Below are 17074 nucleotides of genomic sequence, written 5' to 3'. Positions count from 1 at the left end.
AGAAGGGTTGGTAGCCTCAAGAATGTCTTACAGTTTATATGGCAAGTATTTGAATACATGAACATGATCTCGCAGTTTATATGGCAAGTGTTTGAATACGTGAACATGTTCTCGCAGTTTATATGGAAAGTATTTGAATACATGAACATTGTTGTAAAGACAGAGAAGACAAAACATGAATTCACACAAAACACGAGTTGTTGCTCTTCTATTGATCACACAAAACATGATGATTACAATGAACCCGATGAAGGGTATTTAACCTTTTCCAACTAGCTAATTGCCTAAAATATCTTGATATGCAATTACACACTCAAAGTCGTTTATCACTTAACGCGACTTGACTCAACACTCAAACGCTCAACCACCCAATCACTCAGTTAACTGGCTCTCTATCTTTAGCTAACTCCTCATGCAAGAGTAACTATCTTATTTTAACACTCCCCCTTAATTACGACTGCTAAACTAAAACATGACTCATGACAACTCAAACATGCCTGCTGGTCTATGTCTCAGTTAATCTTACAACACCCAAGTGTCTTCTATGAAACTCAAACACATCTTGTGCTAGTGACTTAGTAAATATATCAGCCAATTGATCACAAGATTTACAAGGTTTCAAGTGAACTTCTCCATTGCTCACAAGTCTTCTAATAAAGTGATATCTAGTATCAATATGCTTGTTCTTCCAATGAAACACACTATTGTTGAATAGTGCAATCACTAAGGTGTTGTCACAATATATTGTTGTTGATCCTTGTTGTTTCTGCTTGAGTCCATCAAGTACTCTTCTTAACCACATTGCTTGACATACTGTAGATGTTGCTGCTACATATTATGCTTTTGTTGACAAAAGTGTCACAATGAGCTGCTTCTTAGATGCCCATGAAATCACTCCTGAACCAACGTGGAACAAAAAACTAGAAATGCTCCTCCTATCATCCAAACTGCCTCGAAAATTGTTGTCTGTGTATCCAATCAAATCTTTCTTTTCTGTGCTTGCAAACATTATGCCACAATCTCTAGTTCCTGTTATGTATCTCATCATTTTTTTTCCTGCACTCCAATGTGTGTCTTTTGGAGTCTCCATAACTCTGTAAATCAAACCCACTCCTTGCATGATATCTGGTCTTGTAGTTGTGAGATACATGAGGCTACCAACCATTCTTTTGAATAAAGTTGGATTGACATCTGATCCTTCATCATCCTTGCTTAACTTTGTACGTGTTGCAACTAGTGTAGGGATAGGTTTGCAATTTTCCGTCCTGAATCTTTTCAACAAATCTTTGGAATATTTATTTTTACAAATAAAAATTCCTTTTTCAGATTGCTCAACTTCTATGCTAAGAAAATATACATGAAACCAAGATCTGCCATCTCAAATTCTTTCATCATGGCTGCTTTAAATTCATCTATGTCAAAATCACCTCTAAAAATCATGTCATCAACATATAAGCAAACAATTAAAATATGTCCATGCTCATTTACCTTTGTCTATAAGGTAGGCTCAATGTTGTTTCTGCAAAATCCATTCTTAATCATGTAGTTGTCGATTCTGCTATACCAAGCTCTAGGCGCTTGCTTCAGTCCATAGAGCGCTTTCTTCAACTTGTAAACTTTCTCTTCATTACTCTCAACTTCATATCCTGAAGGTTGTTGCAAATAAATTTCTTCTTTTAGAATTCCATTCAAAAAGGCTGATTTCACATCCATCTGATATACTTTCCACTTGTTCTGAGTTGTTGTGGCTAGAACTGCTCTTACAATATCCAATCTGGCTACCGGAGCAAACGTTTCTCCAAATTCTATTCCCGGTTGCTGCGAGAATCCTTTTGCTACAAGTCTTTCTTTAAATTTGTGAATTTCACCTTTTTCATTCAACTTTGTCTTCTACACCCACTTCACACCAATGAGATTTTTGTCCTTTGGCAAATAAACCAAATCTCATGTATAATTCTTTTCAATAGCTTCAATTTCTTCATCCATGGCTTGCACCCTATTTTCATTTTTGATTGCTTCTTCAAACGAGGAAGGTTGGAATGATAACAATGCAAAATTTGAACTAACATCCAACTCATCATAAATATCTTTCAAACTTCTCATATTTCTCTTACCATTGCTTGATTCATCACCTGATTGATTGCTGAGAGAACCTTTATTTGTTGATCTGCTTGAAGATCCATGTTGCTCAAAAAATCTTGGAGTCCTTCTTGGTGTGTCTCTGTTTGGTGTCTTCACCTACGATTCTTGTTGCTCCTTTTCTGCTACATCATCTTCTTCCATCATTGGCACTTGTGCATCAATTGTTTTGTCTATAGTTCCATTCCATAACTCTTGTTCTTTGAACACAACATCTCTACTAATTATGGTCTTCTTTGTGACAAGGTTGTACAATTTGTAAGCTTTTGATTGCTGACTATGACCAGTGAATATGCATTTTTCACTTTTATCATCCAGTTTGCCTCCTCACTCCTTAGGCACATGTGCATAAACTACACATCCAAATACTCTGAAATGAGATATGTTGCAATACATACCTGACCATGCTTGTTATGGTACTTTGTTCATCACACTCTTTGTAGGAGATCTGTTGATCACAAATATAGCACATGCAACTGCTTTTGTCCAATACTCATTAGACAAGTTTCTTCCTTTCAACATTCTTCTTACCATGTTCATAATTATGATGTTCTTTCTCTCTGCTACACCATTTGTGCTGTGGTGTGTACCTGTTTGTAAATTGTCTTCTGATCCCATGTTGTTTGCAGTAATCATGGAATGCCTTTGAATCATATTCTCCACCATGATCTGACCTTAAGACCTTGATCTGTCGACCACTTTGGTTCTCTACTAAGGCTTTGAATTCTTTAAACTTTGCAAAAGTTTCAGACTTCTGCTTCAAGAAGTAAACCCAAGTCTTTATGTTGTAGTCATCAATGAAAGTGAGGAAGTAACAACTTCCACCAATCGACTGTGTCCTCATAGGTCCACACAAGTCTGTATGCACTAGCTCAAGAGGTTGCTTTGCTTTGTATGCAACTCCCTTTGGAAAACTTTCCCAGTGTTGCTTTCCCAAGATGCAACACTCACAAGTACTAGAAGGTTCTTTGATGAGAGTTAATCCTCTGGTCATCTGTTTCTGTTGCAACAATCTTAAAATAGAAAAGTGCAAGTGTCCAAATCGAAAGTGCCATAACCAATAATCACCTGAACATGCAATTGTAAAAGAACTCACCTGACCACTGTAATTCAAAATTAGAGGAAAGATTTTGTTCCTCATCATTTGCACCTTTGCAATCAGCTTCTTGCTTGAAGTCTTGTCATATATAACAACTTCTTGACCTTGAAAGATAACTATGTATCATTTCTATGTCAATTGACCAACATTTAACAAATTATGTTTGAGCCTAGGAACATAGTATACCTCTTAGATTGTCTTCAGCTCCCCCTGCTTGGTCAGAATGTTGACCACTCCTTTGCCATCTACTTCCATAGTCTTGTTGGTCTGCAACTTTATCTATGTTTTCACAGATTGATCGAAATCTACAACCAAATCCTTGTTTCCTGTCATGTGGTTACTGCAACCATTGTCTAACAGCGACACACTAGCAGAAGGTTCATGCATGGTATGGCAAGCTAAGAGCATGGAGTTAGAACTCTCTGTAGTGACATTAGCTCTTTGGTTCCCTTGATCAACTATCTTCTTCCTGCAATCACGAGCATAGTGACCAAATTTATTGCAATAATAGCATCTCACCTTTGATTTGTCAACTCTTTGATTATTGTTGAAGCTTCTATAGTTGCTTCCATTTGCATGTTCATGCTCTTCTCGGCCATTTTTCTGACCACCATATCTTCCACTTCGTCCTTTGCCTCTCGATCTAATTTTGTCTCAACCTCTGTCTCTTGAAATAAAAACTTGACTTTTGAAAGCGGTCTCTAAAGTGGAATCCTTATTTCTGTCTATCCTTGCCTCATGCAATAGAAATGATCCCATCAGCTCATCAACTGTCAATGATGCCAAATCCAAGGCTTCTTCTATGGCTGCTACCACAACATCAAATTTGGTAGACAAAGATCGGAGGACATTTTCAACCACTCTTTGATCTTTTATATCTTTACCATAAATCTTTAATTGATTTACGACAGTTATGACCCGATTCATGAAAGAATCGATATCCTTTGTCTTCTTCATCTGCAGACTTTCAAAATCTCTCCTAGTTTTATGCAACTTAACAATATTGACTTTGGCCATACCTTTATAGTTTGTCGTCAAAGTATCCCATGCTACTTTTTTAGAAGACGTGATCATAATCTTCTGGAACACTACTCGGTTCACTCCCCGCTAAATAAGCTACAGCGCGTGTGCATTCTTCTTCTTGTCTTTCTTCCATTGTTCCCTTTGTGTATCACTGAGAGCTTGTTCTTCTTCTTCGTTCTTAAGTTCTATAAACCCAAACTTGACATAATCCCAAACATCATGTGCCTGCAACGTGGTCGTCATCTTAATGGCCCACACATCATAATCTTTCCTTGTAAACGGTGGGAACTAAGGCAACAAATTTGAGAAAGCCATCTTTCTCCGAAAATTTCGCTTTAAAGAAAAAAAACCCTAGATTTTTTTTTTTTTAAACCCAAGTTTTAAGTTTTTGATTTAAAAAAATAAAATTAAAAAAAAAACCTTTTTTCCAAAAAAAAAAATTAAAAAAAATATTATTTATTTATTTTTATATTAAAAATGTTTTGATAAAAAATTCTCTATATATAAAAACAAAAATCTTTCGCTACACGTTTACAAAGCATTAATTAAAAAAGTCATGTTCACGCTTCTTAAAAAATTGTCTCATAAAAACCTTCACTTTACCTTCACGTTAGTCGTATGAAGTCTTAATTGGAAGTCTTACAGTACTCCTTCGAAAAAGCTTAACAAACTTTTCAATTTTTAACCGCTTCTGAATTTTTAATGCGCTCTATGTGCTGTATGAAAGACCTTTCTCTCGTTCCTTCCTGTGCCGGCTGCTACAACAGGTGCGGCGATTGTGGTTGACGAAGTTACGGTCTCAGCCGGCGGCGTCTAGGGCTGCGACCCTCCCTCTACCCAGAATAATTCAACGGCTAATTGCTCAACAATCGACAAGCTACGACCTATCGCTCAACGGCTACGCTGAAACTTTCGACCCTGCAGGCTGCCATTACAGAATTTCTGTCGTTATTATCTAGCTCTGGGTACCAATTTGTTGGAAAAATAGAAAAGACAAAATATGAATTCACACTTCATGAGCTCATGCTTTTTAATTGATCATACATGCTTTTTAATTGACCATATACAAAACATACATGATGATTAGAATGAATTTGGGAAAAGTATTTAACATTTTTCAACTAACTAATTACCTAAAACATCTTGACACTCAATTACATACTTAAAAATCTTCTATCACTTAACTCAACACTCAATTAACACTCAATTAACTGACTCCTCATGCAGAAGTAAGTATCTTATTTTAAAAAGCATGATATTACATTCTGTCCTAAAATTTGATTTCACTTGTACTAAAATTGATTTCACTAAATCACTTTATGTGACTGTTCTCTCCTCCTTTCTTCCCTTGGTTATTGGATTCGGATTTCCCTCTGGTTCTTGGATTTGGATTTTGTTTATAACATGCCAGACGAACAAGAAAAACATCACAAAACCTGCCACACTTTGGTCTACATACATGCATCGAAGCATACACCTGAGATTGGCCCATGCTCCCGAAGTCCAGTTTAGGGTCTCCTGTTCCTTGCATTCAAGGTCAACTTCGCCTTCTCCATAAGGGGGCACAGAGGCCTGGAGGTTGACGTCACACTTGGGAGGAAATGAAATCTAGTTGTTTCATTGGGCTCTGAGCCTCTCTTTACGATGGAATAGCATACACCTGAGATTGGCCCATGCTCCCGAAGTCCAGTTTACGGTCTCTTGTTCCTTGCATTCAAGGTCAAATTCGCCTTCTCCATAAGGGGGCACAGAGGCCTGGAGGTTGACGTCACACTTGGGAGGAAATGAAATATAGTTATTTCATTGGGCTCTGAGCCTCTCTTTACGATTGAATGAAATAAGGAATGGTGTATAGCTTTTTAACTCTACTGGATCATCAACTTCAACAAATATTATGACTTTGCTGGTTTGGAATCCTACAATTCCATGTTGTATCAACACCCCCGATGGTGACCAGTTATAGTAATGAAATATCTACAAAAAAAAAATTGAATGGATTCAGATGAAAAAAGCAATTTCTTTCAACGGCGGATCAATGGCTTTCCTGTGTTGATTCTTCGCATGATTAGCTATCTATGCTTCGTTCTCTTCGATATCATTCAAGGTAAACCGCTAGTGGTAGGACTGGATTTAAAATTTATGCATTACATGTCTCCTACCCAAGTTGTTCTTAGCCATCTCACTCCTGTGATTCTCCATTCCTAAAGCTTCTAAGGCCTCATCAGCGGGTTGGTTTTCCCACTCCATTTAGGAAAACACTCGGGTAGGAGACATGTAATGCATATAGCCATCCTTTCCCATGAGCTCGTCATTTGGCCAAGCTCTGCACGCAAGCCCCATCACTTTGTCAGTCCGTCCCATTCTTTTCGGCATCCTTTCCTATGGGATCGTCATTTGGACAAGCTCCACATGCAAGCCCATCACTGCAGCAAGTCGGTTAGGGAAATCATTCCCTCTGCCAAACCCCCAACATTAATAGATCGAGTCATCGCATCAGATCATCACAGCACATTACATCAGATCTGGGTTGCACACAAGCCCACCGACCGACTCCACTGGTATCAGTTTGCGCCATGTATGCTGCTCCTCCTTCCTCCAGGATCCAACAGTTGGAACAAATCACCCAGCGTATCGTCTTTCCCCTCCACAACGTGACCTTTCTCCACAGGTTGAATGAGACATTTCTCAAATGCAACCTCCTTAGTAATCCAAGCACTGTCTAGCCGCCAACAAAGCTGAGCATATTGACCAGATGGGAGGGTGGCTTTCAGTTACAACAACTGATCACTATAGCCTTTACCGATTGATTGCAGCTAGCCTCTAGTATCGGAGAGCAGATCTATCACTTTATGCTTGCATCAGGGTACAACGGAACCAGCGTTTTTAGAATGAATTCCATTCACCTCTTTCTCCAAAAAGAAGAGGAGGTCCAACTTCTTAAACCTTGGCATTCAATATTTCCTTGTTGAACGAGGTCACCCACCCAATAGTAACCTTACCATTCAATATTTTAGAAAGAGAAAGCGGCATGTTTTCGGATTTTATATTATATACAATCATAGATATAGATATATAGTGTATAATATAGTGATGTATTATGCGGTAAGATGGTTAGGTTTAGTTGGGTGAAACACGGTTGGAATCACATTTAGTATATTGTCTTGCTATGGTGTGTGGTTTAAGGAGTAGACTCTCTCTAGGATGAGTCCTGGCTCTTGCCAAAATCACAAGAAGGAGTAGACTCTAGACTCCCCTTAGCATGAGTCTCGGCTCTTGCCAAAATAATGAGGAGTAGACTCCCCCCTTGCCAAAATCTTAAGAAGAGGGAAGGAGTAGACTCCCCTTAGCGTGATTGTCTACCCTTGCCATAATCATAAGGAGTAGACTCCCCCCTTGCCAAAATCATAAGGAGTAGACTCCCAAAAACATAAGGAGTAGACTCCCCCCTTGCCAAAATCATAAAAGGAGTAGACTCCCCCTAGCATGACTCTAGTCTCTTGCCAAAATCATAAGAAGGAGTAGACTCCCCCCTTGCCAAACTCATAAGGAGTACACTCCCGCTCCCCCTAGCATGAGCCTCTGCTCTTGCCAAAATCATAAGGAGGAGTAGACTCCCCCTCCCCCTAGCGCGAGCCTCTGCTCTTGCCAAAATCATAAGGAGTAAACTCCCCCTCCCCCTAGCGCGAGCCTATGCTCCTGCCAAAATCATAAGGAGTAGACTCCCCTTTGCCAAAATCACAAGGAGTAGACTCCCCCAGCTTGAGTTTGGGCTCTTGCCAAAATCATAAGAAATTAGTATATCTGGCTTGCAGATTGTTGTATGTACTCTTGGTGTTATAGTGGTAGCTACGAGAATTGATCCCAGGTCTGCTTTAGAGTCTTTGTTAAATTAAGTCTGACAGTTACCAATTCACCACATTTTAAATATATATATATATATATATTATAATGTATCATAGATATATATTATGTAGTGTATCATAGGTAGAAAAAAGAGAAAACAACGTATCATCGGGAAAAAAAGAAGGGAAAGCCGAAAGCCAACCTAATTACCTATATGTTATTACATCATTCCAGTTTGATTCATAATATTTCTATCAATTTTTTTCATAGTTTTTTAAAACAAAAGATATATTTGCAAATAGCAGGATATCCTTATTGCAAATAGCAGGATATCCTTAGCATATGCCTACGACACAAGATACATTTGCAAATAGCAGGATAAAATCATATGCATTTGCAAATAACGATTTGAAGACACAATATGATTATCTTATGACTTTTGAATGCACAAAATATGACTGTAAATAGCAGTAAAGAAGTAAATTATACACATTTGGTTTCTTGTTTTAAATTTTCAGTATTTCTGTCATTCTTGACACAGGATGCATTTGCACATAGCAATCTGAAGACACAGTATGATTATTATATGATTTTTTAAGTTTCATTTTGCATAGTTTCAGAGAGTGCTTCTATTTTGTTTTGTATCAATGTTTTATTGATACAAGGATCCCGATCTGGAAAAGAATTGGAGCTTGTTTTGTATTAATGAATTATTTATACAAGGAACCTGATCTCGTTACAAGAATTAGAGCTACGACAGCTCCGGAAGTTCGAATTATTTCTTAAAGGAACCTGATCTGGTTAAAAGAATTAGAGCTACCACAGCTCTGGGAGTTCGATCCACTGGCATTCAATACAGATTTGTTCCATGTGTTCCTGTAAGACTCTCGTACGGATGTGCATTGCTTGCTGTAAGACTCTTGGTATGGATGTTCTTAATAGAAATTTATTTGCTGCTCGTGCGCTCAAGTGCAGGATGCCTCCGCTTTCAAAGTCATTGCCATAAGAGAATTAGTTGCAGGAGATGGTGCACAAGCTCCATTCAGCTACCACGTGAACAAACAATGTTTTTACTTCTGAGTTTGGGCCTTGGAATTTTACAGAGTTGATGCTGCCAGTTCAAACCGTCCTAAATTTCAATGTTGGTTTCCTGGTTGTGTCCTGTTTGGACAGGTATACCATTGCATTGCAATCTTGTTTGATTATATAGTTTTAAATTATTTGAAAACCTAGCGAAGTTTATTTGAATTACTTCAAACCTCTCAATCTGATTTGACTACGGTTTTAGATTATTTGAATCACCAATGAAGACAATAATCAAACATTGTTGTTAAATTTTTTGGTTAAGCCCTTCAATGACTCATATTGCCTCAAATTTACAGATAGTTAAACTTTCGGGTTAAGCCCATACAATCTGTAAATTTTATAATTAAATTGAAAATAACATTTATCAACATTGGATGGAATATTCAACGGTTTAGAATTCATAATCGCAACATAAACGTCAAATCAAATCAAACTATTTTTCAACGGAATCTAATCTTCTTTTAAGTCTTCTTCAAATACTTGAATGGTCCAAAAGATTTTATTTCCTTAGATTAATTAATTATTATTAAAAAATCTATTTGGTTTCCACAGGCTTTTTCATATTTGATTTAATTTCCGGATGAAAATATATATATATTTTTAGGTTTTATTTTTATCTATGTATGAAAATGAATTAATAGATTAATAAATTTATTTGATTTATACGGTTTTTCATATTTGATTTATTTTCCAAAAGAAAATAGATTTTTTGATTATATATTATTTTTATCTGATTTATTTATTTTCTTATTTTCTAATTACTAGAAATTTTATTTTCTCATTATTAGAAATCTTATTTGATTTATACAGTTTTGTTTTTATTTAATTTATTTTCAACGAGAAAAATTAGATATGGGTTTTTCTTTTGGCTAGGCTTTATTTTTTTTAGTTATGAAAACAAATTAGTAAATTAAGTATTATTAAATTTATGGGTTTTTTTTACAAATTTTCACTTAGGTTTCATTTTTTCTTTATGTAAGAAATCAACGGGAAAAATAAATTTTTTTGAAATTTTTGGTTAGGTTTTATTTTTCTTTAGGTAAGAAATCAACCAAAAATGGATTTTTTTTCGCTAGGTTTTATTTTCTTTAATTTATGAAAACAAATTAGTAAATTAATTATTATTAGATTTATGAGATTTTCTTTAGAAATTTTTTGTTAGGTTTTATTTTTCTTTGCATAAGAAAATGGATTAAAAAAAATGGATTGATAAAAAATAGGATTTAAAGTTTATCTTTTTCAACACTATATATATATATATATTTATATAAAGCTTGGTGGGACTACATCTTCAGAAAATGGATTGATAGAAAAGTAGGATTTAAAGTTTATCTCTTTCAACACTATTAATATTTTTTGTTTTTTTAAAGCTTGGTGAGACTACATATTCATCATGTTTAATATATCATTTGTTTTTTTAAAGCTTGGTGGGACTACATCTTCATCATGTCCAATATATCATCTCTATAGGGATGGAATTGAAATAATGACTTCACATCAAGGAGTGCCTTAACAACATAACACCTGATCACCATCGATCCAAGACCCATAGACATTAGTAATATATTATTTCAATTAACTACAATTTAGATTTTGTGTAAACATTATTATTTATCATCTAAAAAAATATTAATAGAAAAAAAAATATTTTTTGAAATATATTAAATGGAATATTGTTATAAAAATTTTAGAACTTCATAATTAAATATTTACTACAACTAGATTTACAAAAAATAAATATAATTCAATAATAGATTTCATGTAAATTTACAACCTTAAATGTTAATAAAATATTTGAACATATTACAAATAATATAATTCTACCTATATAATATTTTCATTTCACATGTTTATATAATGAGATTGACAATAAAATGTGGCTTATGCAATGCCAGATCAATGCTAAGCAAATTAGAAATGTGGTTTGTAATATATGTTGCTTTTAGAAGCAAATAGATAAATTTGCATAACCTTGAAAACAATTTGAATAAAGCGAAAGAAGAGACAATGAGATAGTCACTAGTGAGTATTAGCTACAATAATAAAATGAGAGTGGCTAATGAGTGTGAAATAGTCACTCTGAAGCATTCTATACATGACTTATGTACTTAAATTGATAATAAAATGTGTTTTATGCAGTGCCATATAAATGCAAAGCAAATTAGAAAGTTTGTAATATATGTTGTTTTAGAAGAAAATATATTTCTTTGCATAATGTAGAAAATAATTTTAATGCAGTAAGTAGAGGCTGAGATAGCTACTCCTAAGCATTCAATACATATTCACTACAAAATTTAAAGAATTATTGTTGAAAAATGTATCAAATTAGGAATAATAAGATGTTAGAGTTAATTGGAGGAATGCATTGTTCTAATTCATTCTTCTATATTAACTTAGTTAATGTTGTTAGTTTGTAACATTTATTTGTTGCTATATCATCATTATCTTCTATGTTGGTACCATTGCCATAAAATGAGTCTCTATTATGTGTTACATGTGTTTTCCAATTAAGAAAATCTTTGAGTTACATAGTTATTCTATATCTCTATGTTGTCTTGGTTTTTTTGGTTTTGGTATCAAAACCATGAGGTGGTATGACATGTGAGAAACAATAATGAAGCATTGTTCATTGGCACTTGTGTAAGTTGGACTTTCTATGTTGTAGCTATAGGGTCATAGAATCTACTACATGAAGTATAAAACCAACCACATGAGGCATGTGATGTATGCAGCTACATGGAATGTTTTTAGAAATCTCATCTAGTGCTTCCTACAACTCTTGCAGATACACAAGTACTAGGTGATAGTACTATTGTAGCCATTAAGAAACTATCCTCAATGAATATCTTTACACATTTCCTTGCCCTCTTGTTGAGGAGATTTGTGAGGGAGTCAGGAGTAGATATCGACATCAAATCTGGCCCCAAATTCTATAGCTCATAGTGATTGGTCGACTCTTGAATCTCTATTTCCAGTTCTATCTAATGGGGAAAATAATAAACAGGGGCATTAACTTCATATACATTAATAAACAAGGATTTATTGGTAATGGGGATCACGGTATTCTCATCCCACGAAAAGTTTTCATCACCCTCCAAATCGAACCTGATGTAGAAATTGTAATGGGGATCGACCCACGGACCAATGGACGAGCTATCATTATTATTTCCAAGATCATTTATTATTATTTTGTCAGTTTCGTTTTGCTGATTCTGGTCCTCAATTGACTCAATATTCCTGGCGCTAACCTCCATGTAGTAGGCTTATCATAGAGGGTTGTAGTTCTCATTATTTGAAATTCTAGATTTGTTTTAGTAACATTTTGGTTTTCATATTCGATTTTTCCTCTACAAGCTTAGGAATATATGGAGTTTTGATAGATTACGGAGTGTTAATTTCGTAATCGATGGCGTCAATATCATATTTTGGGCTCCTAATTTCTAATTTTGGTATCCTCCTAGGGGTCACATGTTGAGTTGTTGATTGCATCAAATTGGAATCAGTTGTTTGAATGTCAATTCATTTGTCTGAATGTTTCCTTGATTGAGTTATTATGTTGAATCTATTTGTGAGCAACTTTTGATATATTATATCTAATAAATCTCTTTCCTTATGAGAGTTTGGATTTTCCGTGATCTTCCTAGCTCTTCAATCTCCTCAAGTAGAGAAACCCAAACCAAAATTTGGGAGGAATAATTCGCTAAGGAGGTTGAAGAAACAATGTGGAGCTAAGTTAATCTAGCCAAAGGAGAATGAGGTGGCACAACATTCATTACTTTTGAAGATTCCTAAAAGAAGAGAAGGCATTAATCTATTACATGCAATATAGAACCAACCAAATGAGGCATGAGTATGCAACTACATTGAATGTTTTAAGAAAGCTCATCTAGTGCTTCCTAAAGCTCCCACAGGTACATGGAGTACTTGGTAATAGTATTATTGTAGCCATTAAGCAACTATTCCCCATGTATACCATTACGCATTTCCCAACCTTCTCGTCTAGATCTAGGAGATTTGTGAAGGACTCCAGAGTAAATCTTAACATCAAATATGAGCCTAAATTCCATAGATCACAGTGAACGATTGACTCTTGAATCTCTATTGCCAGTTCTATCGAATGGGGAAAATAATCAAGGAGAGAATTAATTTCCTCTGCATTAATCAACAAGGATTTGTTGGTAATGGTGATCATAAGATTCTCATCCCACGAAGGAATTGCATCACCCTCCATATCATCCTTGGTGGAGAACTTGTAATGGGGATTGACCCATGGACCAATGGACGAGCTATCATTCTTAGCTCTAGGATCATTTATTGGTATTTTTCTATGTCTTTCGGCTGATTATGATCCTCACTTGACTCAGTATTCTTGGAGCTAATGTTCATGTACTAGGCCTTACCATAGAGGGTTGCAGTTCTCATGATTTGAAATTTTAGATCGGTTTTAGTAGCATTTTGGTTTTCATCTTAGATTTTGCCTCTACAAACTTAGGACTCTATAGAGTTTTGATAGATTTAGGAGTGCTAATTCCATAATCAAAGGTGGCACTACATTCTAATTTTGGTATCCTCCTATTGGTTGCAAGTTGAGTTGTTGATTTCATCAAATTGGAACCGGTTGTTTGAATGTTTTCTTGATTGAGTGATTATGTTCAATCTGTTTGTGAGAAACTTTTGATATATTATATCTAATAAATCTCCCTCCTTAAGAGAGTTTGTATTTTTTGTGATCTTCTAAGCTATTCAATATCTCCCCAACTAGAGAAACCCATACCAAAATTTGCAAAAAAAGAAACCATATAAGGCATAGTTTGCTAAGGAAGTTGAAGCCACAATGTTGAGCTAAGTTAATCTAGACTTAAAAATATAATTATTTCACTAGTGTAAGTTGTATAGTAAGGTAACTTTTTTAAATGTTTATTTACATTTATCGTACATTTAATTTATGTAGATGCACTAGTTGGAAACCAAATTTCTTAAAATTACTTCACCCTATAAATCAAAATACTCAAACATCTAAATATAGAGAGAAATTATACTATAAAAATAATATAATGTAGACAATAAATATTAAAAAAAAAACAAAATCATCTAAAATTAAAATATATATAGATATATAAAACAAAAAATTCACTAAGCCATTCAACCTGTAACAAGTAAACCTTTATGTTTATGAGAGATTTTTTTGGCATAAATCACATAGTATTTCATTTCTCGAAGTGTTTCGAACCAACCAGTGTGGTTCATCGTCAGGACAAGTTGAAGAATGAGATCTAGCTATGCATATTAAATAGTCAGAGCAGAACAACCAACCACTATGTTTCTTGACCAGGTAACGACTAAATTGACTAACGGTTAAATTTGACCATGAAAAGGAAGTTGAAGAATCAGATCTAGCTATCCATATTAAATAGTCAGAGCAGAACAACCAACCACTATGTTTCTTGACCAGGTAACGACTAAATTGACTAACGGTTAAATTTGACCATGAAAATGGCTAGCTGGTTAGGATTAGGGGCATAACCTTTATTTAATTCAGTTAGTTATTAAATTGATAATTAGTTATATTTTTAGGTAATTTAAAATAATATATATATATATATATATATAAAATTAAAATAAAAACAAATTCTCAAATAAAATTATAATATAATGATTTGTTTTAATATTTTTAAATTAATTGAATAAAAATATATTTTTTAAAATACCCCATTTAAAAAGTTTTCTTCTGTTTTTCCAACCTATAAAAATAAAATTTTCAAATAAAAAAAATCCTATCATCTCATTTTTATCAAATAATAATGGTATTCATCTCATTTGTGTCAAATAATAATGATAAATACCATCAATGACATAAAATTAGAAACCCTGGTCATTTTTGTTAATCCCATTGACTCAATTCCTTAATATTTTAAGTAAAATAGTGGATTGTTCGAAACCTTAAACGGTTACTTTGCCCCCTTGCTTTTTATCACTCACCATTGTTACGGAGACGCTATAAGTTATGAATATAATCCACAAAAAATTTAAGTCCTCGCTGTCTGTTATGTTGCATCCAACAGAGGATAAAAGTACAGAAAGCTAATGGAAAACAATGCATCAATTTTTTTAATTTTTTTTTTTAATTTGAGTGTGGTTTATGGAGAGATCCAGATATTGGTGAACGGTGACTGCTATGTTTGTGTGCGATATTGGTGACCGGTGACTGCTATCTTTGTGCGGAAATAGTATTTTAGGCATTTTTCCTCTCTTTCCCTTAATTATGGGCTTAATTCCCAGGGTATTGAGGATAGTTGAGTTCCGAGTATTTTAAGTATTTTTTCTCTCTTCCCCTCAATTACGGGACCTAATTTTCAAGGCATTGAGGATAGTTGAATTCGGAATGTTTTAGGTATTTTTTTAGGTATGCTTTAAGAACAGTAACTCAAAAATAAGGTAAAATGATAAAATCAAAAAGATGACAATCAAGATGAAGATGATTGCAACTTTACAGATAGATATTCATTCTTATGAGTAAAATTTACAAGACAATCATAATAAGGATGACTTCAAACTTACAAATAGATACTCTGGTCCTGATGCTTAAGTAACAAACAAAAACTTACCTATACTCGTAAGTCTAAAATAAGAAATAAAATAATAAAATGAATAATCATTCTTAAAGATTGTAAATTTGGAAATATTTATAAATCTTTTTAGGAGAGTCTCAAACAATTGACGCCCTTCTTCATTATCAGATTCCTAAATATTTCTAAAATCTATCGGATTCTGGAATATTTCTAAAATCTACCCTTCACATACAAATACCACTTCACATACAAATACCACCAGATTCTAAAATATTTCTAAAATCTACCCTTCACATACAAATACCAAATACCACCCAATTTCTAAAGCATTACCATTCTTTCATCAGCTGAGCAGCCCAGTTATTACTCCATTGATGATTGACTGAACCAAAGCAGCTGAAGTCTCCGTTTTACCGCCAGATGTGCTGCGACCGATGGATGCAACTCGATGAATACCATGTTCTGAAAGTCCAAAAATATCATTTTTAGCGCAGCTCGGATCGACATAAACCTTACATGCCACATCCTCGCACCGATATCTCCAACCACCACGAGCGATGTAACCATCGCAGGCGCTGCAAGTGTATGCTTTCCCCTTTAAATCACCCGTCACAATATTGAGTTTGTGATTTGCGTGCCCACCATAGTCGAGTATTTTAGGAAGCGCCATACACAAGGGATGGAGCCTTCTGTTATGCCTTTCAGTTTCGAACACAAAACCTTTAATCACCTCGCAGCAGGCACTGCAGTGATGCCTCAGAAACGTGTTGGAACGAAACTTGATGATCACGTCGCTTCGAAACGGGTGTTGGATGTCGTCAGGGAGGGCGGCGCAGACCTCGTGCAGAGTGAAATTCATACAAGAACCAGAAGAAATCTTACACTTGTAACCCCTGTTGGCTCCGTATTCTTTGCATCCGCTGCATGTGTAAGCCGGAAGACCCTCAAATAGCAAGAGCTCATGCTCATGGCGGTTAGCGTTAAACAATACTTCCTCCCCTACCTTTCCCTCTCCCTCTCCCTCTCCCTGCTTTTCATCATCTCTGGCTGTTCGATTTGAATTCGGCTCCGCCATGAAGGAGGCGCACTCTCAATTAATGACAGGCCTATTTTCTTTCTCACTAAATGCGGAAGGTCGACGATATTGGGATCGCTAGGCCAGAATTATGGATTCGGCTCCGCCATGCAGGAGGCGCAATCTCAATTAATGACAGACATATTTTCTCTCTCAGTAAATGCGAAGGTGGACGATATTGGGATCGCTGGGCCACAATTATGACTGCATCGGCTTATTTATATAAATTCGGGGAAGAGC

General features: G+C 35.1%; 1 protein-coding gene across 1 annotated transcript; it reads right to left on the bottom strand.

Annotated features, from left to right (window-relative positions):
- Positions 1 to 15985: 15985 nt before the first annotated feature.
- Positions 15986 to 16834, bottom strand: LOC149200590 (uncharacterized). Its single transcript, XM_089399599.1, has one exon. It carries the CDS (start codon positions 16832 to 16834, stop codon positions 16103 to 16105), a length of 732 nt encoding a protein of 243 aa, XP_089255725.1. The 3' UTR covers positions 15986 to 16102.
- Positions 16835 to 17074: the final 240 nt, after the last annotated feature.

This window comes from Pinus tabuliformis, chromosome 2_1 (genome assembly GCF_031772625.1).
Source record: "Pinus tabuliformis cultivar Carrire ecotype Pingquan chromosome 2_1, CPIR1, whole genome shotgun sequence".
Taxonomy (NCBI): Eukaryota; Viridiplantae; Streptophyta; class Pinopsida; order Pinales; family Pinaceae; genus Pinus; species Pinus tabuliformis.
Note: the sequence above shows the minus strand (reverse complement) of the source record. Positions and strands in the feature narration are given on the sequence as shown.

Coding starts and splice junctions, on each gene's coding strand:
- LOC149200590 (XM_089399599.1), bottom strand. CDS start 16,834: ATGGCGGAGCCGAATTCAAATCGAACAGCCAGAGATGATGAAAAGCAG.